The sequence below is a fragment of the Phalacrocorax aristotelis genome, chromosome 3 (genome assembly GCF_949628215.1).
Source record: "Phalacrocorax aristotelis chromosome 3, bGulAri2.1, whole genome shotgun sequence".
Classification (NCBI taxonomy): Eukaryota; Metazoa; Chordata; class Aves; order Suliformes; family Phalacrocoracidae; genus Phalacrocorax; species Phalacrocorax aristotelis.
In genome coordinates, this window is record NC_134278.1 from 57,882,787 (window position 1) to 57,906,909 (window position 24,123).

At 36.2% G+C, this 24,123-nt stretch overlaps 1 protein-coding gene across 1 annotated transcript in view; it reads right to left on the reverse strand.

The window, feature by feature from the left end:
* The window catches only part of TRDN (triadin), a 232,904-nt gene that overhangs the window by 123,515 nt on the left and 85,266 nt on the right, over positions 1–24,123 (reverse strand). Inside the window, exon 13 of the mRNA XM_075087552.1 lies at positions 10,011–10,082. Within this exon, the coding sequence (XP_074943653.1) occupies positions 10,011–10,082 (72 nt within the window). The remainder of the gene's footprint in view (positions 1–10,010; positions 10,083–24,123) is intronic.

Genomic DNA, 24,123 nt, shown 5'->3' on the forward strand with positions numbered 1-24,123 from the left:
TTTACCAATATTCAGGGTCTCCCCAAACCATACTTCTGTGGATTTTCTAACAATAGTGTTTAAAGTTAAGTATCATCTTGATGTGTTCCATTTCTTTGTTGTTTTAAACTGATTTGCTCAATGTATTTCCCTTGTTATTGTCTTGACAAAATGAAGCAGAAAATCCTTGCATGTGTTTTACAGAATTTTTCTCCCAGTGGTTTGTGTGCTTAATTCTCCCTGCTGAAACCCTGAGCATACTGGACTTCAAGCTACAAATTCCTTTGTGTCCTGAGCCTGCTTTATGGTACTCAGGTCTCGTAAGCATGTATAGAGCATCAGAGTACTGCTCATCCTCCACGAGCTTGTTTGGAGCTTCGTTTTGTTGTATATTTTAATATTCTTGTTGCTGCCTATCTCTACGGTTCCTAGGAGTCTCTCACGCTCTCTTTGACATGATGTTCCAGAGACTGATGCTGGGGGCTGTGGCTGCCTCCTCAAAATGGAAGACTTTTCAGTCTCAGATTACACATAAGCTGTTCCACAGCTCCACTTTCCTGTGTCACCTATGATTTTTCACTGTTTCAGTTCCACATGCAATGTGCAACTCTTCTAATTTCTAAACTGTGGTTTAATTGTTTGCTTACTCTTCCTGATTTGACTGAAACTTTTAAACATATCAAGGCCATTAGATACTGTCAGAAAAAAGCTTCCTTCTAACTGTTTTCCTTCCACTAGCCTTCAGTCCTAGAACTAGAGACTGAAGTGCTGCTGGTACCTCTGTGGTTTCCATTTTTTTCTGAGTACCTGAATTCTGGTAGAATTAGATTTTTATTTTTTTCTTCCTTATACTTCTGGTGTTAGGTGATGCATAGGAATAATTTGTAAGCCCAATGTCCTTACAACCAACAAGATTCTCTTTAATCAGAGACCACTTCTGCCCTTGAATTTGTAGCATTTTACATGATTCTGGGGCCCAGCTAAGCCACATGAAGTTTGTTCCAAGCTTCATAGCAGGGTTCAGAGCCATATGTGTCTTAAGAGCCATAAGCTGAGACATGGAGCTTTGAGAAGTGGAGCTTTGTACGGAGGATGTACAGGAAGTAGCAGCAATTTTTACTGCAGATGACCTAAAGCGCAAAGACTACATCCCTGGCTGCAGAGATTTTTTGCAAAGTCATTCCACCAATTAATCCCACTGACATAATGTTCTTCCGTCAATCTCCCAAGCAGCAATATTCAGAGTGTCCAGGGAGCATAGAGATATCTATATTTGTTATGATTTTTTGAGAGGATGTTTACATAGAGGTACTAAAGGACTGTAGCCCCTATTTCCCATTAGCACTGCCCAATGAAAGATATGCACTCTTGGTCAGGTTTGAGAAAAATGGTCACAGGGTTTCCATTCACATCTCAGCTGCATCTAGCCCCATTGATGTCCCTCACAGCTACTACTGAAAAAAGTTTATGTAAATTAGAAAGATGGACTTGGTAAATGGATATTATGGAAAGAGCTATTTCTGATTTAAGGAAGCAATCCCATTTCCTGAATAAATTTATTTCCTCTCAATTTGAGTAGCTTACATTCGGATTGTTGCATGTGAAGTGTATTTTTAACACCAGAAAAAAATTGTCATTTCTGAAGCAGTAAATGCAGTGGGTTTTCTCCAGATATGTACTCAGCTAAATTAAGAGGCAGAGCAAATAATTAAATAGGAACTTGTGCAGGCCTTTTCCACTGTAAAACACGAACTCCATCTGTTAATTGAAAGCACTTATTTTTTTAGCTAGGAACAGTAGCAGGGCTACAAATGTCCATGGATCAGCTGCATATGTGTGAACAGTGGGCTACACAAGGAAACACAAGGTGCTTCTCATGATTCGGGCTTGACTACAACATGGAGTTCAAGTGCAATTGACTATTGAAAAGTCTACTGTTATTGTTACTTTTTCTTGATAATGTAATTAATGCTATTCTTCCACCAGGAGCACTAGTCCTGAACCACGTTTTGCATACAGGGTGTAAGAGATATGCGTACAAAAAGACCTCACCTTCAAAAGCCTGCAATGTCTTTACAAGAATGAAATAGGTGTGTATATATGCAGATGGCAGGGTACAAGATGACAGAATCAGTTAGCAAGACAAACAATGGACTTTGCATTTAGTGAAGTTTTTTCTGTAGACTCTACACAGAAGTGGAGCTTTATGTAGTACAAGGAAGAATCCAGTGAGCAAGAGAAGTGTGAGTTAGAGCAGTGTTGTGCTACTGAATGGGAAAGTCAGGTAAAATTTTTTTCCTGGAGGTGAAAAATGAGAAGTATAGAACAGTTTTCTTGGGAAGTGACTGAAGCAAACAGAACAGCCCTAAAGCAAAGAAACATCTGAGGTGGAATTATTTATTTATGAATAAGGAGTGAGGGACTGAGGACGCTGGTGAAAATCCAAGTACGATTCAACAGAGACTAAGAAGTGTTTCAATCTGAATTGCCTTTACCAGCTTTCACAATGTCTTTGTGTTATTCCCATGAGACATCAACTAACTCTTGGACAACAGGGGGAGGGGAGATAACAGAAACATGCTAACAACGCAGCACTTCAAAACAGGCCTGGTAAGACCAGTGTGCTACTGTGCCAGTGCTGAGTGGAATCTAAATTTAGGGATGCAAGTGAGTCACTGGGCAGAGTGTCATGGGAATGCCACCCAGAAACGGGAAAAGGAAGGTGCTCTAAGAGTTTCTTCTCTCTATTGCTCCAGTTGCTCCATGTGCTTATGGAAACACTGACTCTGGAAGGAATTGTCAGCTCATCCCATCCCCTCTGAGAAACTGAGGTAAGGAGGGCAAAAATACAGCCACAGGTACCTTCTAGTGGAGAGGCATGCGTATAACAAGCACTAACTAATAGGGCCATATGCCAGAAGTTCAGAGATGTTTTGGTTCAGAAAAGCCTTCTAAAGTTCAGATACTTATACAAGGCTTATCTGCATTTATCTAAAACCCTGTTGTCACAAGGTCTCAGGCGAAAAACTCTTGTGAGAAACTTTGGATATTGCCTGGCTTTGTGAAATACTACAACAGCTTTTCTTGCCTACTGATTCTGGTCCTGGCAGAAATGAGGAGCAGCAGAGATATGTGTATACTCACAAATAAAAGAGAACAAAACAAACATTAATTTAGCTTTTCCTGAGAAACTATAATTCAGACAGAATGCAATAACTTCATTCCAGGTAGAACTTCATTCCATTTTTCTGCAATCATCTCCGTAGACTTTAAGCTGTCACCAGCATAATTTTAAAAGACCATTTCAAAAAAACCCGTAAATTGTATTTCTGAAATTTTATTTCCTTATTCGTTTTTGAGAGATTATGGCTGTTCTTCCTTTGTTTTAATTGGTGACTGAAATCGTTTCCCAGCTGAAGTCAATGAAAGTTTTGCTGTTGATTTTAATGGGACCTAGATATCCCCTTAAATATTAAACTCATTACCTTTCAGCTTTTGATGACATTTCTTTACCCCTTTCATGTTGCTTAGGGTGGTGACTGACAATGACTGGTCAGTTGCACTTTCGATTATAAACAATTTCACACATATTCACACAATAAGGCCCTTTTAAGGTTACGAATATATTTGAGGAATTAAAAAAAAGCTACAAGGAAATGTTTCTGCTTAGTGGAGGATATCATGTAAACTAGTACTTTTAAAATTAAATCTAAATGTCAAGTAAAAGTTGACCTCAGCTGTCTCTGAAAAAAATATCTTTCTGGGGTAAGAGTGCTCTTCTTGGTCCAGTTATTTTCTCTATGAGAAATAACTAAGTCTTGTCTCAGCCAAACCACTGAAAAGTTAAGAAAGATCAAATAAACCTAAATAGTATTAATCTAAAGTTCTCCAAATGGCTTCTTTCCACACACAAACACATATACACATGTGTGTGCACACACTCATGTACACTCTCTAACTTACAGGTGAGTGCTTAGGCCAAAATTTAGTGCATTTTTTGCAAAGCTCTGCTCAAACCGCACCATTTCATTTCAGCAGAGTAATGCAATACAATTTGTTCTTATATTGAGCAAGTGAAAGACTAATGTGGCACACAGGTCACTGGAGATCTAGTACACCCTGAAGTCCTAGGCAATCTCTCCAGACTGATTTTGCTTTTTGAAACTGCTTCACTGTTTTCATATCCCAATCTGAAACCCTGTTTGGCAGCTTTGAAGATCGCTTATGGAGATATTTTTGAGGTCTGCAGAAAGTATGTAATAGTTATATCATGCTTGAAATTCCGAGCACCTTCATGTGACCCACATAAGTGTTCCTTATTTCTTCCTGTAGTGATGATAGGCTCCTTTTTCATGGTTCTGTTGAATTAAGCACCAAAACTGTTTGTTAATAGCATGGGGCCATATGTTGCCCTCGCTAAACAACACAGTAGGGAGCAAAGGAGTACAAATACCAGTGTAATAAAGCCAGAGTATGCATGCCAAGGGAAAAAAGAGAGGGCATGCCAACTTCCATGACAAGACCAGCAGTAGAAAGTCCATTGGACAATGGTCAATGGCAAATATGATGCAAATATGATTATGATAAAGAATAAAATTCCCAGGGGAACACTGACTTCTTATGATACGACCTTCCCTAGCAAAAGCCAAACCAACACAGCTAAGGCAGCAGGGTTAGCCTTCTCCCTCCTTGTGACTGACATTCCTACTAGGCAACACAAATGAACAGCAGCACTAATTGTGTTACCAGTGCTGGGAAGGGTTGTGATGATGTTATTTATGGGGCATGCTTTTGAGCAAGAATGTCTGAGGTTTAGCAAAATGGTGTGACCAGGTTAAGCAGGACCTCTTCTGCAAGGGTTTCCTTTTTCTTTCCAAAGGAACATGGAATTTCTGCATTTGAAAGCCCAGAGAATCTTAATCCAAGTAAGTATTTTTCATCTGCAGGTGCAAGGTGTGCAAAAGATTATTGCTTTTCTGTAACACTTAAAAACATTTTAAAAAATTAAAATAATTTTCAGAGTTATTTGGTTTTATTAGGTAGATTTTGATGATAATTCATTTTTAAATGCATAATCTAATATTGTAAATTAGACTGTTATTATTAATAGTGAGAAAACATAATAATGTGTCTAATCAAAATACACATACCATTGTACCTAATGTCTGTTTAATTTTTCCTGTCTTATGCCTGAATGAAAGTAGTACAGAAGAACCTCATGTCATTAAATAAAATGTCAAGGGCTTTCTAAAACAGTGAAGATTTAGGCTTTTTTCATCATAGCTAAATCATTAGAGTTTACTGCTTACATGTCTAATCTAAATCATTAACTAACTCACTTTAAAACCTTCTGCATATTATTTCAAAGATTTTACTGTCTTCAGTACAGACTCATGGAGGTGTAGGGCCCATATTTCTCAAAAAACCTGGGTTTTATGCTGTATATACATTACCTTGTTAAAACAATCTAAACTGTTTCTTCTCATAAACTAGATTAAAGCCTAGCCCATTTTATTATAATATTTCTGACAGAAACTTTTTTCTTATTTCTTTTTATTCTCTCTTGGATCAAAATTTATAAGAAAATGGATTTTATCCACAAATCATGCCAGTATTATTAAAAATGTTCTCAATTTAGAGAAAACTTCAAAATTCTGCATTTTTGAAAGGTTTCCGTTGTATCTTGAATCACTGTCTTTCACTAGAAGGATTTTTTTTGTAAGGGTAATTGATTTTACATTTGAAAAGAAAAAATGTTTTTATAGAACAATCTGTGTACAGAAGAGAAGGCGGCCATTGACAGACTGTACAGAGACAGATTGATTTGTACAAGTTTTATATACTTCTATACATCAAGGGAGCTTTGTCAAATTTGTATTGGCTTTAGTAATTTAGATACTCTTGGTTATATCCCCTAATGTTATATTCATGAATTTAGGTATAGACTAGAAATTCTTCTTAAGACAGTCAGATAGTGTACATTCTATACAGCAACAAAGATAGATGCAGATTTCTATTTCAATGCCAATTTAATCTCCACAGAAGTTTTGGAAGAAGTTAAACATATTTCAGAGCAACTCACTTTACTGTGTTCTGGAGAATCTGCAATTAAAAGATTCAAATAGTGATCTAGAGAAAATATTTTTTTCCTCAGAGATCCTCCAAAGACATTACAAAGAGTTTAAATTTTTCTTTTTTACCTCATTTAATATCAAAAGATCGCAAAGAACAGCTAGTATACTTCAGTCAAAGGAGGGGGATATGTCAGAGCACATCACATTAACAGCTCAAAACAGTTATGTTGATGACTACTCCGTAAGAAATGCTCTCCCATTCAAAGATACAAGCACAGATTTCTAGGACAATATAACCTGGAAAATCGTACTCAGTTACAATGCTGTTCAAAGTTTTTTGTGATACAATGTTCTTCAAAGAGGTACAAAGCATACTGTCTGTTTGAGATCATATGTAATACGCATCAAGATGCCTTCCACTGAGAGAAGGATTTTGATACAGGCTTCTCACAAAGGTGGTGTGATTTTTTGAGAAAGCAAAGACATGCTATTCTGGACGAATTGATATGAAGCCTTACTAATAACTAACTGATCATCTGAGCTTAGTTTCAACATTACTTGTTTAACTGCAGCATCCTCCTGAGAGATTACCCTGCCGTGTCAGAGAGCATAACATGGGAAGACTATCAGAAAGGAGACTCCCCCTCAGGTGAATGAGGAAATGGAGGGAGATAAAAGCTATGTGAGCAGAGCAAAAAAGTCAAGACCTGAGAGAGGGATTCACAGAGAATCAATCTTCACTGCAAAGCAGTTTTAGGATGTTAGTGGATAATGAAATACAAGAAAGCTAGAGTTAAAACAGGTGGAGAAGACTCCAAGTCAAGGAAGAAGCATATTAAAGTCGAAGTTCAGATAGCCATGGAGAACAGATCTGTCCAGTTACAGCCAGCACCAGCGTACTCCCTAGATGGCAGCATCAGAGTGTCAGCCAAGCTGAGAGTACTGCTTCCAAGTCCTTGTGAAAGCTCCAGAAAAAAGATAAGATAAAGAATTTAAAATGTGTTCTTTTACTTCATGGGTTGCCAAACAAGGTTTCCAAGCTTGGAACACAAGTAGAAGTTATGTATCAATGTCTTTCTCTTCACAAATTCATTTCCCCTCTTTTTCTTGTTTATTGTTACAAGCATCTTTTGTTTTGTTACTTTATTATCTTCTGTTGGTAACCTGAAACTTTAAACTCTTAACTGAACTTTGAGTGTAAGATCTCAAGGCAGCAGTGCATTTTGAAAAAAGACAAACCACCATGAAATAGGAGAGCAATGATCTGTTCTTTTCCCTTCTGACCAGATGAGTACAAAGCATTTTTCTTTCCAACCAGGAGATATCTGAAAAGTTCAATTCACATGCATACACTTCAATTCAATTGATTGCATGCTACTAGAATATAGTGTACAAATTAGGATTATTTTACATAATCACCACTTTTCCAAAAAATTTACTGTGGAGGTGACGGAAGAGAAAATGGCAACGACAAGGAGAGAAAGCTTGAGTTGAGATTTAATACATAATAACAAAATGCCATTTTTCTAAGACCTCACAAATTCAACAGAGCATAGTTTCTACTGCGCATTGGCTACTATCCAGGAAAAGCTTTCTGTTTGAAAGTATCGAATAATCTAAAAATGTTAGTGGCATCTGACACGTATACTGCCACCATATTCACTTTATCAGAAATCAAGAATGGTTCAAGATTACCTAGGAGGAAACAAGACAGTAGTGAAACCATCTCTGTCTAGAAAAAGAATAAAATCTTTTCAGCCTTTACCAGCTGCATGGTTTTGTATCTACTGTCTGAATATCACTGGGTTGGAAAACCTAGGGTCTAAATAGATTGGTTTAATAAATTTTATGTGTGACAACTGTTCTGTTACTTCCTACCATTTTATATTTTTTTCAGAGCTGGTCGCTTCTGTCAAAGACTGGCCCAGTCCTTCCATGTTATATAAAGTATATTTCTCAATTAACAAATGCTTGTACGTATTCCCTGTTCCGAGAACTTATTATACTATCTTCAACTATATTTATCATAAGAAGAATCTTTCATTTCAAACCATCCCTTCACCTGATCAGTGATATTTAGTGCTGTACCAGTCATAATGGTATGTAAGCATTAAGAAGTCACAGACAGATGTCTCTCCAAATATTTCAGAGAACTAAATTTCTCTGCCTACTCCTCCTTTTGCCCTCTGACATTGTGCCAGATATTCCAATAAATTGCTTAATTATTTTCTCCAGGGCTGAAATAAAGCTTGAGGGTTTAGGATTCCTAAAGGCACTGTGACATACTTTCTCATATATGGAAACCACACAATAGGGCAATATAACAGCCTTTCACAGCAGCATTTTGCAAGCAATTCTTCCTTCTTCATTCCCTCCAAAACTCTTGCATGAACAGTATTGTATCCTAGTGACTGGCCTTGAGCCTTAAAGGGAATTTAATTGTATGATTCTGAGCAGATAATCTGCCCCCCAATTTGTTTGCCAAATGGGTGTCTAACTTACATTCACAATTACCTCAATTGCATGCATAAATGAACTAATGAAACACACAAATGTGTAACTGGTCATAAATAGTCATTTCCATGTGCAATTGCAGTAATTGCATGCTCCTCATGATTTTGAAAATCAAGAACTTAATGTTAATTTGATGCTAGCTCATGTTGTATAACAGTTATATTTAAAGATTAAGCTTATCAGTCAGCAAATGCAGCAGCCTTTTTCTATTATGTCTTTTTTCCATTATGGTTAATTGGTGGATAACAGTGTTTAACATTGCAAGGACTTCCTTTTGCTGATAAGCAGGGTTCAATCATTTCCTTAAAATAAGCAGGATTGCAATTCTATTTATATACTATATTGTGTCACAATAACTACAGTTTTATACTCCTTTAAACAGGGTGTTTATAAAGAAATATTCATTTGAGGTAAAGGAGATTTTGGGGAAAGAGGTAATAAGTCACATCATTATTTTTATCCATATGTTCTGATTCACAATAATCGCATTACAGAAACATCTAGTTAATTTAACTCTTTGTTTTTGTCATAGGTTCTGCCAAAATCTAACTCTCATCTCCCGTTTCCAAATGCAGACAAATCTTGTAGCACTTGTTTCTTATTCTGCTTCCATCCCATCTGTCTTTCTCTTAGATTGCAATTGCTTTCTGGATAACATAGAACTAAGACCTCTGTGAGAAAGATTAGCAAGTACCATGGTGTGACTGAATGACTCTGAAGTATTATATGAAAACTGCTGTATAATTACATGAAAAGACTCACATGTTTAGTACTATTAAATTGTATGGTGTAGAGATGAAGAATGTATATTATAATAGTAGTTTTAAGTCTAGTCCATTTTAAAATTAAAATGTATATTTCAACCATTTTACTGATATGATTAGACTGTAAACAACATAAGTCTGTTGCAGGGGTTATGTTTTAATATTCTGAAGGTAAGAACTGACTTTGTGTTTTTCTTTCAGTGGTTTTAACAATAGGAATATGGTTGATAAATGCAGAGCCAGAAATATTATGTTCATTATTGCAGATAATACACAGAAACGTTACTGAATAACAATAGCTGAAAGAGTAATACAAAGTATATTAAGAAGATAATGTTGATTATGTTTACAGTTAGATAGCAACTTAGGGCTGAACACCATCCAAAGCATTTTACAGATTGGGCCTCAATCCTGTAATCGATTTCTCTCAGAAAATCCCCTGAGCCATCTGTGGGACTACTATGAGATCCTGTCATGCAAATACGATTGTACCATTCATGTCCCAGGCCTAATCGTTTCACAGAATCACAGAATCACAGAATGGTAGGGGTTGGAGATCGTCTTGTCCAACTCTTTGTTCAGTTTTGCAATATAGATTATATTTATAAACAAAATCTGTTAGAACAGAGAGTCAAGTTAATGAGTAGAAGTCAATAAAGGAGGAAAAAACACAACTTGCCTTCAATAGCTGCTGGTTTCTTTCTTGGACTATGTTCTAGAAGAAGACGAGGTGGTACCATTTCCTTATGTCCTGCACATGAGTATACAGGTTAAGAAGCATAGAAAATGCATTCACTAACAGGCTGAACAGATTCACTGGAAAGCTTAGCTCCCTTCAGAATTGTTAATGTTTAAAATATTACACTGAGCATAAAAGCTGTTATCTTCCGGACACCATAGGAAGGAAATGTATTTCTCAACAAATAAAGTAATTTATTTTTAAGAGACACATTTTAAATCAATGAAGTCCAAGTGACTCAAGCATATGCTGAAATGTTTACAGTTCTATTTTTCTTCATTAAACTAAAAAACTCTGTAGAATAATACTGTGATAATAAGGTTACATATTCATGATGCCTCTTCCACAGTAAAAGCTTATTTTCTTCTGTCAAACAAATGATCTTCAGTTGTTCCCTCAAGTCCACTTATTATGAACTTCTTGAAACACCAGTAAAAATTATTATGTTTCTCATCCTTAAAGATTGTTCTTAATTAGCCAATACCAACCAGGTCATGCACTGTAAACACCGACGAGGTTCTGATTCCAGCTACTGACTGAAACACCTCTACTGTCTCAGAGTGTTGAACTGGGACTTTCTGTGCTGTCTTAGCCTGTGTGCAGACACCATGCTTTATCCAAAATATTTTCACTTCATTTACCCAAAGACTCACAAACAGATCTATTGCACTCTTGTATTACTTATGCTTCTTTTCTGGTTTATAACACCTGTTTGCAGTCTCCTTATGTCTTTCTCTGACATTTATGCTCAGTAGCTATCATGTCATTGTCATTTGGAAGGCACAATTTGTTGTGGCCTTTGAAATAAAATTAAGTAGTAAAATGTAATATCAATTCAGCCATATGCACCAGCATACATACACTGCAACGAAGTCTGCATGCAATCAGGCTGTTAAATCTCAGCTCCAGCTCCACATCAGAAACTCAAAGCCATGCCTCATGCTTGGTGATAGACTCAGAAGAGAAATTAAGATCTTAATGAGCCTTGGAAACTGCAGTATCATACTTACCCCTGTCGTTTTACAAAGGTATGTATACTCATGGGGAATGCATGAGAAAAACATCATCTTGAAGACAGCAGCGGGATTTGAGCACCATGGTCTTAATGTTATTGCATCTCATCAGCATATGTACGATTGCAGGCAAATAATTTGCAAACTTGTAGTTTAGTTCATCTGGTAATTTGTGTACAATATCACATATGGAGCCACTCAAACTTGACTCACATGCCTAAGCCACTGACAAAATATCAACACATTGACAAAATCAATGCATTGAAGGTGCTGTGCAACAAATGGTAAAAATCTTAGGTTTTATATGTATTTCCTGTCTTGGCAATAATCACAAATGGGTAGTTACCAATCTCATCACAGCATGACTCTAGCCTGAAAATGAACGGTAGGCAAACTTCAGGAATCCAGATGTCTAGCCATGATTTTCCAAGTACTTTATGTCTTTAAAAAAAAATCTCAAAATTGCAAACTGAGCTAGTGAGACGCTGAATACCTTTTGTTGCAAACCAGAATAGAAAAGTTATATCCATAACCTGTCAACATATAGAAAATTCATTAATTAAATTCCTAGTTCAGAATGAAAACAAAAGCAATGTAAAAATTAATGAAGAATGGGTAAATAATCTTATTCTTTCTGCTAGTTTTGATTAAAGTCCTAGGCTAAAGTTTAGCTCTTTTTTTTTCTTTTGTTTTTGTTTAAACTACATCACATACCCAGAGATGGAAAAAGTGATAAATTTTATAACTTGGACTAATTTTTTTTGTGTGAAAGATGATAAACGGCAGTTGCTCAGAATGTTGAGTAGATCAGTAATGAAGGAAGACAGTCAATAATTTGGTCTGCAGTGTGGTATCTTCTGTGTGGGGCAATGATCTAACACCTCTAGGTCAAAGTATAAGCTGGTCCCATTATCTCCCTGTTCTTTGCCGTAGCAGCAGTTTTCTAATAATTGCACCAGTGTTAGTTAGTATAATGCCAGTGCGACACCACTTACTGCTAATGACTTGTCAAGTTCTATTTTATAGTTTTACAAGTTTTAAGCAAATAATTTATTTCATGCAAATTGGCCACATGATCCAATATAAGAGTGTTTTAAGCACCAAAAGCTTAAGCTTCACAGATCAAAAACTTTCCCTTAGGCCAGAATGTTTGTTCCGAGCAGGTTCCCATCCACTCTGATAAAAAGCTTTCCATGTGTTATTAAATGTCTCTCTATTCACTTTGATGGGAATGCAAAGGACAGTAGCTGAATAAATATTTTATCCATTCTTTTGATGAAATATGTTAAAGGGGATATCCTAGCTCCAATTTCTTTTCCTTTCCTTTTTCTCTCCTTTCTAAGTTTTAAAGCACAAGTGGTTTTCTGCAGTACAGAGAACTCATAAATAGAAATGAGGAACAGGCCTCCGCAGATCAGACCATCAGGATTGATGGTGTCCACTACCTTGACTCCAGCAGTGGCCAGTTGGACACGTATCCATGATGTAAATGAGGCAAGCAGGATGTTTTTAATGATCCCAGTGGACAATCAGAGCAGTCCATCAGAAGTCATTATCCAGATGACCACTATTATTATTGGACATACAGTTATCTCACTGTTTTAAAAATGCAGCCACAGAAGAGAACTGTGGCTGCAAATTAAGTGTCTGCATATTTATTTCCATCTCATTTCAGATTTAGACTTTATTTTTCTACTCTGAGATAAACTGATAAGGTTTATTTGACTTGATTTTTGCCTTTTTTTTCTGCTTTTTTTTAATTAGGGTTTGATTGTTCAAGGAGATGTAATTATAAACACAAAAATGTGCGTAGGTTTCTATGCCTAGTAAGTCCATGCAGTTGTGCTACAACATTTCTATGCCAATCTGTCCACGCAGTTGTGCTACAGATATCATCTCCTTCATGTATGATACTGTAAACAGCTATCAGACAACAAATTACAGCCGATGGAAACTGAAATAGTGAAATATTTTTACTTTAAGCTCATGGGAATGTGCCCACCAGGACAAAAAGTGTCATCTTAAGACATAAGTATCTTCCTCCACTTCCTGAAAAGAAAGAAATATGCTGCAACAATAAGCAGAAAGTTTAGGACACTAGATGGTAACATGGATACTTAATTGAAAGTAAGCTACAGTCCTCAAGCTCTGCGAAAATTCTGTCATCGGTGTTTATTAAATCACTTGAGATGTCATGAAGAAATTCATTCTGACTTGGTTTATGAATATTTTAGATTTTATATTACATGATAAGGAATACAAGACAAACTTTAATTCCCTTACTTTTCTCAATCTAGGAAGTGTCTGTCTACATGTGTCAAAAATGTCATGTCCAGGCATTGAGGATAAATTGATTTCTTATGATAATAGCAAATCATGTGGGTTTTCTTCCTTCCCTGATCTGCCCAGTTCAATTTTTCTGCAGTGACCTTAAATTGACATAGCTAAAGTATCTAAATTTATCTTTTTAAATCAAAAGTTCATGGCATAAAAGAAAATAGTTCTAAAATTATTCTAAAATTATTATTATTAACCAACTAAAGGCATTGTAGATGGGTGAATATTCCAATTGGATATGGGGACAAATAATGCCACCACAGAAAGCAATATGCAGAAACACAGTTCCTATGATTGTGCACTTCCTCATATCCACATACTGGTTCTCTGAACAGTGGGAAACCTACCAACACCACCAACACTTTACTAGAGTGTCTCTCAAATAACGCAGCAAAATATCTTCAGATAAATCTCATTCTGTTCAGATGTTACACCTTTCCCTAATGATAATAGATATAATTGAAATAGAGTAAGTGTGCTCTTTGCAGAGTCATTTGTTATGAAAAGTAAATTCAAATCAAATGTTTCATGGAGCTTGGCAGAAGACATGGATCAGCAGAACGAGGTAAGACTGCCAAATATGCTTTTAGACGATTGAAATCTTAATGGAGTCCCACCATTCTGTCCAGGATTCCAGTTTTGACATGTAAATTGCTTAAAGTTAAAGAGGATCCTCTCCCTTGTTATCAGTTGTTCCTCTTCAGACATTAGACTGTCACTGTGCTGAGGAAGGGTTTCTCTGCATGAAAAACTATGAAAAAACTTTTTAATTAAGAAATAATAGGTGAGGATCAAGAGGTGAGACTGTGTAACTCTTTTGTACAATCCAAATGCTCATTTTGGGAAAGCAATCAATTGAAATACAGGTGCCCAAATCAGCAATCTTTCTAAGGAACACAGCATAACATGATGGTTTTACGTTCACTAGTAAATTAAATGATGCCTAGGAATGTTACTGGGCTCTGGAATTCAGACATACATATCCTGCAACATTTTTTTGAATAGCCTCCAATAATTTTGACCTGTACCAATTAGCAATGTCTCAAACAATTCATTGGCTCAGTTCAGGAGTTAACAAGGGCCAGAGACCACTCCCAATATACAGCCGGGATGCAGCTGGCCCATTTTGACCTTGAGGAAGTGTAATGCATTCAGATCACTCTATGACAGAAGGAAGCACATTCAGAGAACAGTAGAGTTTAATTTATTAATGTAGATGTAGCCCACAAGTCTTAAAAATGATAACAAAACTGTGTCAAATGGAAAACAATATTTTAAACAGGGTCTTAATGACCTATTTGGAACTCAGTTTTTGACAGTGGCAGATGGAATCAATGGATAATAAAATGAGGCTTTTAAGGAAGGCTATCCTAGTAGCCAACATATCTTTCGGTTTTTCAATTACACTCAGGATCTGGCTCTTTATTAAATGCATAATTGCCCAACATACAGTGAAACTCTTATTTTCATGAGGTTGATATTACCTAAGGAAAACCACTGTTACAGTATATGCAATGATTACCAGTAGCAGTAAAATCCTTTAAATTTTCATACTCTGTTACACTGGCTATCAGCCAGTTAGTATTATGATTCATAAGAAAAGAAGAAAAGGTGAGATTATCTGGATAATGCCCAATCTATCTATATGTTCCACCTGGGTTTAAAATACATTAAAAATAACACAGACAATATTGGAGCTCTGCATAGTGCCCAACTTATGTATAAAGCGTGTTATTGAAAGATACTCCCCCCTTAATACACGGACAACAAAACCAAGCCTATTATAAATAACCTAACAGCCTTGGGAGGCCATCCACCTATTAAGCTAAAAGCAAGCACCAGTAGGTTAACACAGAAGGTGTAGGAAGGGTGGACGCAGACTGATAATCTAAATGCTCTTTTGAATGGAACAGAGGGAGGGATTAAATTTCCCTTCTCAAGGCACCAAGCAAAAAGTAGCAGTAACTTGATAGTCTTCTGGTTTTAATATGTAGAGATTTGAGTTTGTCCTATGGTTTTGATGATGCATTCTTAGATATATTTATATACATTTATACTTATGTAATATGTACTATATATATGTACACGCATGAGCAAGTGTGTACCTATGCATGCACATACATACACAAATAAATATTGATATTTATTTAATGATGTTTCTGAACAGAAAATGCTTTTTCTAGCCCTGCTTGATTTGGTAATTGAACAGGTGTGAGATTCCATTGGGGCAGATTCCTGGAGGTTAGTTGGTACGTTTTCACTCAGCCACCAAACCCAATTAAAGTCACAGCTGGGAATTTGATATTTTTTTCTTTTCCTGTGGGTTTGTGCCTCACACAATGCAAGTGTGCATAACAAGTATATGAATTAAGCAGGCAAGAGAGGGATAAGTAAAGCTATGAGTGGGGTTTTCTTTGCTGTTTTAACCTACTGCCGATGCTGTTGGTCCCAGCCATAATTGTATGCAACATATTTTACCTGCATGACAGAGATGTGCAGTTAAATCCATTTGCAATGTATCTGTTGAGAATTCTTTTCCAGAGATTTCTACCACACTGAAGCTCCAAAATCCCTCTTTAACTCAATCCATGTCTTGTGAAAGCTGTTCTAATTTTTGTGTTCAGTAGATTGAAGTCATTGAGGAGTTAAAAGTTAAGTTTTAACAGTTTTGTCATTACACATTAAGTAAGAAGTCACTCAGCCTTTCCTGACATGAGAAGAAAATTGAATTGAAAAAACTGAAAATTTAATTGATTTGTCTCTACTTCCTCCCATTATTTATCATGTGCATTTAGCAGGTAAAAATAATCTTACATGTTATGTTTAGAAATATTGAAAGACGGATCTCAAAGAACTAAGTCCTAGGACATTGCAAATGATGGGTTATTGTGTGGAAATGATGGGTTATTATAGTTATTGCTACATACTGGAGTGCAAAAGGACTGTAAAAGCAGATTATAAAATGAAAAGACATATTCAGCTTTCCTCCCTCTCCCCAAATAACTTTTAATAAATCGGTATCATATACAGTAATCCCTAGCATAATTAACACAAATATCAGGAGTTGGTATAGATGCATACTTTTCACAATATGAAGTATCCACAGGAAAATAATTAAAACAGAGAAAAGAAAACACTGCAATTAAATACTTGCTGCTAACAATTAAACAGAATGGAGGGGACTGATAAGCTGTTTTGAAGAAAGGCAATAGACACTGACTATGCCTCGGGATCACTGTTCAGTAATTTCTGAGTTATTTGTACTTGGTTTATCTGTACATAGCATCATTTCAACTGTCATTAGTCCAACAGCATCTCAGAAACACTCAGTGCTGAAGTCAGAAAAGCTATCTAGACATTACTTCAAGAATTCTAAAACTTTATATTATCTTCAAAAAAGAGTGCATATGCCAGGTCTTGCTAAAGAAAAACAGCCTAGCATTGATAAAAACAAATTACAGACACTATAATCTCTCACAATTAGAGATATTTGTAGATAATGAATATGTTTAATACAGAAATCATTTGAAGTCCAACTGAATCCAAACAGCTGTGACCACAAGCCAAGAAGTTTTTGACCTCTCTAAATTTTTTTGTCAGAATGAAAGAAGTTAATGATTGTTACCTGTTTTGTCTGTACTTAACAATCACTTATAACCATTTTTCTGAAGTTAGAATTTCAATAACGGAGTTTGAGATTAGAGGGAATGAACGGAGAGATTTTATTAGATCAAATATCAGGAGTAGGGCACAAAAGTACAGAGGTTATTGGCTATTAACTCCTGTTCCTCACTCCCACTGAAATCAATGAGAGCTAAGTATTAGATAAGTGTGAAGTACCTAATATCTTTGAAGCTTAGGATCTGTATAATTAAGAAACTCAGCGAGCTTTTTCTTTCTTCTAAAAGGGCCATGGCTGTAACATTTTTGGGAATTACAAAATTGTGACATAATGATAGCAAAAAAGAAAAAATTGAAATTCAAGGCTAGATCTTACACCCTTTAAAACATATGGTGATGTTAGGTTTGAGGCAACACTTCTCAGCAGCTGTGGTTTCTACAGTGAGACAGAATACATGCCCTGAACTGTTTCAGGCTCAAACGACTTCAACTAAAGCTGCTAGTTTTGCATAAAGGGCAGGCAGAATGATGAGAAATACTGGAACAAGCAAACCTATAATACTGGAGATAATGATTACTTTAAACCAGCCACATCTTGGTAACTTCTGATTCTTCCTTTCCTTTTCCCAGGAAAAATCCTCTTTCCTATAAAGAGTTTATTTTTAGGAATTCTCTGTAATGAGTTTCAACTCTTGTGCTCAAGGTCTCCTCTATTATTTTTGGGAAACTGACTTAACTTACCATGCCTTTCTATTCCACCTATAAATGGCTACAACAGAAAATTTCTTAAAGAAAAAAAATTAAAAAAGAAAAAAAGAATGCTGCCAGCATACAGCGACTAAAAATTCTGAAGCTTAAATTCTATGAAAGTAGAAGTTGTAAAGACAGGGGTTTTGTTCTGATGTTACAATTACTTAGGCTTCTTTTATTTGGCACATTTGGACAGGGAATGCCCTCCATATTTATTCAAGAAAATATTTTCCTCTACATTTCTTCCTTTTCCCCTTCTCTTACTCCCAAAATTCTATAGCAATGCTGTTATTGCTACTGATACTTTCAGAGTGCCATGGCTGGTTTCTTGGCTGAGGCAACAGCTGCTCCTGACAATACCATTTGAAATCTTATAAAAACTTGTCATTTCAAGTCTTCTTTTGAGGAAAAGCCTTCCTTGCACATTTTTATCATACTTCTTGAATGTATCTAGGCTTTTTTTCAACCAGACATTTAGACGTTAACTTTTAGACAGTTAAATCTAGGTAAGTCACCCGAGGGATCCATTTATAGTCAATGGAGAGAAATTGGTACCTTCAGAGGGTGATTCATCTTTTCTATCTTAGGCATGTTTTTTAGGATGAAATTGTCCTCTGGAGGCTTCCATTTCATACCATTGGCTATAAAGACAGCTGAAGGTTAAAGTTTAGCAATTAACTTTTCGATATCTAAACGAGATGCAATGAATTGCAAACATCTCATTTTGCAGTTCTACATAAAGACGACACTCCATGCCACCAAAATATTCCAGGACTAAAATCAAGAGCTGTGCATGATTTTTCATACTGTAACTCTTGCCTAGTAACACAGTGCTTCACAAACCCCTAGCAGTTTGATGAATGAATATTACATAGAGAGAAAGGATTTTGTTGTTAAGGAAAACAAAACAAAACAAAAAGATAAAATCATTGTTCAGATTTAATGTGTGTGGGCATCGTACGCCTTTTGAACTCTATGTCCTGTTTACTCTGTCAGATAACACTGAGTGTATTGAAGGACAAAGTGAAACAAGAGGAAGGAAAGTGAAGTACCAGAGGAAAGGATGCTGTTTCCTGATGAAGAAAAAATAAATTGACTCATTCTAGGTATATGTCAGTAAGTTGCATGTCTTTTTTGACAAAGCAGATACATGCAGAAAGAAAGTGGATGGCAAAAGAAAGAAACGCTTGAACGGAGATGGCGAAAGGAAGGGACCTGCCACAGCTGAATATCACAGTGACTGTGGACTAGATGCAGAAGGAAGCGGACATAAGCAAGGCAGGGAGAGAACAAGCTGCTTAGGCAACAGCTGAACACTCCTCTTTCCTCTGCATTGCATGTTCTCACAGCAGAAGAGGTGAGGAATTATTGCTAAGGTGGAAATACTTCATGATGGAATGTATCTTGTCAAAGCATTTGTAGATCCTGTCTATGCTCTTCTTATCTGTGCGGTATGGTGACTGGGTTACCCTTTCTGTTGTTAAAACAGAGCTTCCTCATTTTCCAGCAGAGAAAGCAGAGAATCTATATTTGGATGAGGAGATTAACTTCTTTCAGTCCCACAATGCAACTATAGGTTTTGCCTTGTTAATGAAAAATTCAGAAGAAAACCAGAAGCCTTTCAATATGCATTTTTCCTTCTTCATGATGTTTCAGTGTATTCAGCATCAGGAGGTGTTTAAAGGCAGGTTTGCATAGATGTCAGCTATTTTCTTTTCTATTAAAGTTGAGAGAGACTCATTGTATGGTGGTTAACATCCCTAAGACAGTTTCAGGTGTATATTCTAAAGGTAATGGATTCATTAGCTCACTTATAATTTTAGAAATATATCTATTTTAGAGATATGTAACCTTGGCTTATACAACTAACTGAAGGAGAGATTGTGGGTTGTCATGTCTCATCACAGACAGATGTTCACTTGTGACCCACGAAAGGTTCCTCGTTTCCTGAAATGATTGGCATTTAAGATGTAGTTGGCTGGCTTTGTTGCCTTAAGCAACTCCCTGATGGTCTTTATGGTTTCCTAGGCATTGTGTAAGGATATTAAGCAATTCATTAAGGTCTTCAGAGACTATTAGGTTGATAAGTGTTTAAAATACATATGCTGCAGTGCTCAGTGTTACAGCATCAAAATATTTCTACAGGTGTAGAAAAAGCAGATGTTCCAACCTGTGAAACAAGTCATGCCTTTTAGTGAGTCCCAGTTTTAGCTAGTTTAGGAACATTTGAAAGGGACGGACTGAAGGAGGCAAATTTTCAATGGTCAACACAAAATATCTTTTTAAGTGTTGGAAATGGTTGAAACATTTTGCCTAAACTAATCATCTTTACTGGAAGAATAATCTGTCATGGCAAGTTTTGAACCTTACCAGCTGCAGTTTGGCAGAGCTATGTGTAACTGACTTCAGTGACAGTCTTTCCTACCAACATTGCTTATAATGTCATCTCAGCTCTACCAACAATTGCATCCCACCCCTTTAAAGAACTAATCCTTTGTGCGGTCCAGGTAGAAATACTATCAGCAAAATCTGCAATATACATAATCACTGTCTGGGTTCTTTTGCAATACATTGATTTTTAAAAACTAATAAATCTAGGCTTGAAAAGGAGGCTCTTTCTTTTGGGAATTGTGTTTTTCCCCTTAGTAGAAGCCATCCAAGCTCTAAGAAAGAAACATATGCTTTTATAGGCTGACATTTGGAACTTACAGTTTTTAGGTTTCTGAGTTGTGTCCTTGCCAACTATGCCTCAAAAATACAGATAAAACTACTTTTGGCTTTAATTTTCTGCAAATATTTTTCATATTGAATTAACTTCTGACAATGATATTGAGTGCTGAAAAAGGGTTGTGTAGCTCTATAATGGTTCCACCTTTTAACCTACTTGAAATACCATCAGTATTTGTTGCAATAATTCTAACTGGAAATCAATGAATCACTAAATGTAATAACTATTTTACAAGGTGACAACTTAAACTTATTTTTACCTTTTTAATATGAAACTCAATTTGTTTATTATTAGCTTTTTTGTTGTTGCATTTAATTTTTGTCTTTCCTTTCTACATAGCTTACTTTTAAAAACTGAAGTGGTTGAGTCTTTTGATGATCTTCCACAACATAACTAGCTTTTTTCAGACATTGTTAATGAATCTTTTGAAATTACCCTTGATTCTGAAAGTTGATTACTGAACTATATGAAATAGTAGCAATAAAATATAATACAAATGTGAGAATACTTTTGTTAGTCTAATCTCTCTGCCTTCACAGATTAGATTGGTTTATTTCCACTAAAATCAAGGATTTAAACTCATTTACACCAGCAAAGGTTTTGGCTTTCTTTTCTATCACATAAGTCTGACTCCTTGGAGTGGCTTGCAGTGAACTATCAAAGAAAGAGATCTGTTTCTCTCTACAGAAGCAGAATACCATGCATTCCCTGGGTAGCTGCTTCTGAGAGAGTAAAAGTAGTTTGAAATTTTTTTGGCAAAGTGACAATAATGTGCCATAAGAGTGTTGACAGATGCAGCTTTGTGTGCCAGCATCTGGCTCTGATTCACAGTGGGATGATATAAACAGGGAATAATGGATAGCTGTTTTGCCTCTGTGGTGCAGGATCATGTGCTGATAACATCCCCATTAATAGATCAGTGTCATTTCAGAGTTTGACCAAATAGACACAGCTTTTGGGGTGAGAAGGGAGTTATAGAAAAGAACCTTGTTAAAATTACATCACATCAGTGGATGTCTTCTCATAGTTTTACATAACTTAATAGAAACGTAAAGAAGCAATATTTAGACTCTAAATGACAGCTAAAACTATTGCAATAATTGCACATCAATAAACTAGTTAGAAATCAGAATTTTTTCAAGAATTAAAACTTAATTTTCAGTGTCTTATACATATACTTAAAATTTCTCTTCATTACTTCTTTCCTTTCAGACTGTTTGAGAAGTATTCAGAACTCTCCCAGATTACTAGAGGAATAAATGCTTCTGTCATTCAATCATCTCCATTTATGTCATCAGCAGAATCAAATGTGTCAACAAGTGTTTCATTATATGAACAGCTTTTTTATAAACTGAGGGCAATTAACTGTCAACTCTGAAGATGAATCCAGATGAGTCTCTGCAAATTTTGGGATACATTAATGCTCTCAGAAGGAGAAGACCTGTTAGCTCTTAGGTACCTTTCCTGTTTAAAAAGTAAAACTGGAAAAGTTTCACAGCTGCCAACTGTCCCTTCAGCATTTCACTAAAACCAATATCTGGTTTGCTTGTTTTCTGCTATAGGGGAGAGGACTATTGAGTAGGTAGCATCAGAAAGCCTCTCTCCATAGAAAAAAAAAAATAAATTCTTTAGTGTTCTCTCTCAAAAGTGAAAGCCTATAACTCAGTCCACAGTTTTTCATGCTGAATTTCTCCACACAGGAAGAAAATAACTTGTAATTCTCTTATTTATTATGACTGATTTTTTTTTTTTATTGCACTGCATCAAATATAACTCCAGAGAAACTACACTGGTATCAGAGTTGCCGCTATGTAAATATAATATAACAAGGTGAAAAGTTACACCTGTCATTGATATATCCACAACACATCCTAGTCTTTAATCAAGTAGGAGTGACACTTAAAAATAGTTCAAGAGCCTAAAGCGTTTTGCTATCTGAACAACAGAGGGCAAGTATTTAACTCCAGTGCTGCAGCCTACCCACAGCAAGTACAGGCATTTTTACATTCATAATTAGGCACTTAATGCTTTCAGACTTTTTGCAGTATCTTGATCTTGCAATGATCTTGCACTCAACCATGATCTTGCAATATTGATGTACTTTTATACCAGTATCTCCATAAATATTTTTGTATATTAAATGGCAAGTAACATACTGACAATGGCTTGGAATTCTGTTACTACATCGTGTAATAACAATTATCCTGAAGTATTCTTTGACTGAATATTCTTGACAATGGAAGAGAAGAGACAAGCCTTGGAATAACATTGTAGACGTGAAGGACATTCAATCTGCCACTTCCTTCCAGGACCAAGCAGACTGTGGGGTTTCCTATGGACTCTCACCACAACTTGCCTGAATTTCTTCACTATGTTTGTTATATTTTTTTCTTTTTTTTTTTTCATGACCATATGTGCAAAGGGTGAGTCTTTGATGATTTTTTAATGAGAAGGTGGGATGACTGTTCTACCCTATAGGATACACTCTTGCCATGTAAATATGCCAGAAACACTGATGAATTTTTCCAAGGCAAATATTTTTCAACAGTATAAGATTAGCAAAATCGTCTACATCACTTTGGCTTTTAGACCCTAGCATGGAAATACGCAATAAACATGTGCGGGTAAATTGATGAAAGGAAATGGTATGGCCACATTCTTTTGCAGTTTAGCTATTATTGGAAACAGTCATGGAGTGGTATAAGCTCCATAGGGTTTTTGATTCTTTTGGTGCAATGATTTTAGATAGGCTAAATTGACAATAATATAATGTCTGTGCTCCCACAGCCTTTGTCGTCAATTAGGTAACCGTAAAGATCATCCAGTAGCGAGTCCAGTGTACTGTGAAATGCCGGTTGTTTAACTAGAACTAGAACACAATAAAACTATGCACGTAAAATAAAGTTCCAAGATATTAAAATGAAAACAAAATCTGACCATAAATATGCAGTATGCCTGTGGGAAACAAGGGTGCCGTATTAACGATCAAATATCCAAGAGATGCTTGTCACTCCTAATTCAGCAGTATGCAGCATGCACAACTACATGCTGAGGTGGGCATGCAGAAAGACAGACATGCAAGAATCCACTTTAGGTAGCTGCAAAGTACAAAAGGCATCTCATTGGAACGAATCCTTGATCTGCCAGAGTAGTTCAGGAAATGCAAATGTAAAGCAAGCTGGCAAATGTTGCAGGGAAAGCAGGGGAGGAGCGGTAAAACAGGAGTATGGTACAGGGGGAATAAAATAGAGCAGAACCAGTTAACTTAGAGAAGCATGTGCTAGAAGAGTGACCAAGTAGTGACTCTGATATCCATCCACATGGGTAAGGATTTTAAACTCTCAAAGGGCAAAAAAACAGTTATGAAAATCAAGTTAAAGCTTTCTGCTAAAATAGAACCTTTTCTCCTACCAATAAAATATAGAAATATGAACAAGAACACTAGAAATATTACTCAGAACAAAATTCAGGAATACCAAATAAATTATCAAATTCACGCAACAGACTATATCCATGAACCTAGACAAAAGGAAGTCAGTGGCCGCCTGTATCAGAAAGCCTGCACTGGACCTCAGAAATACCCGTGCCAGTAGAAGAATAAAGG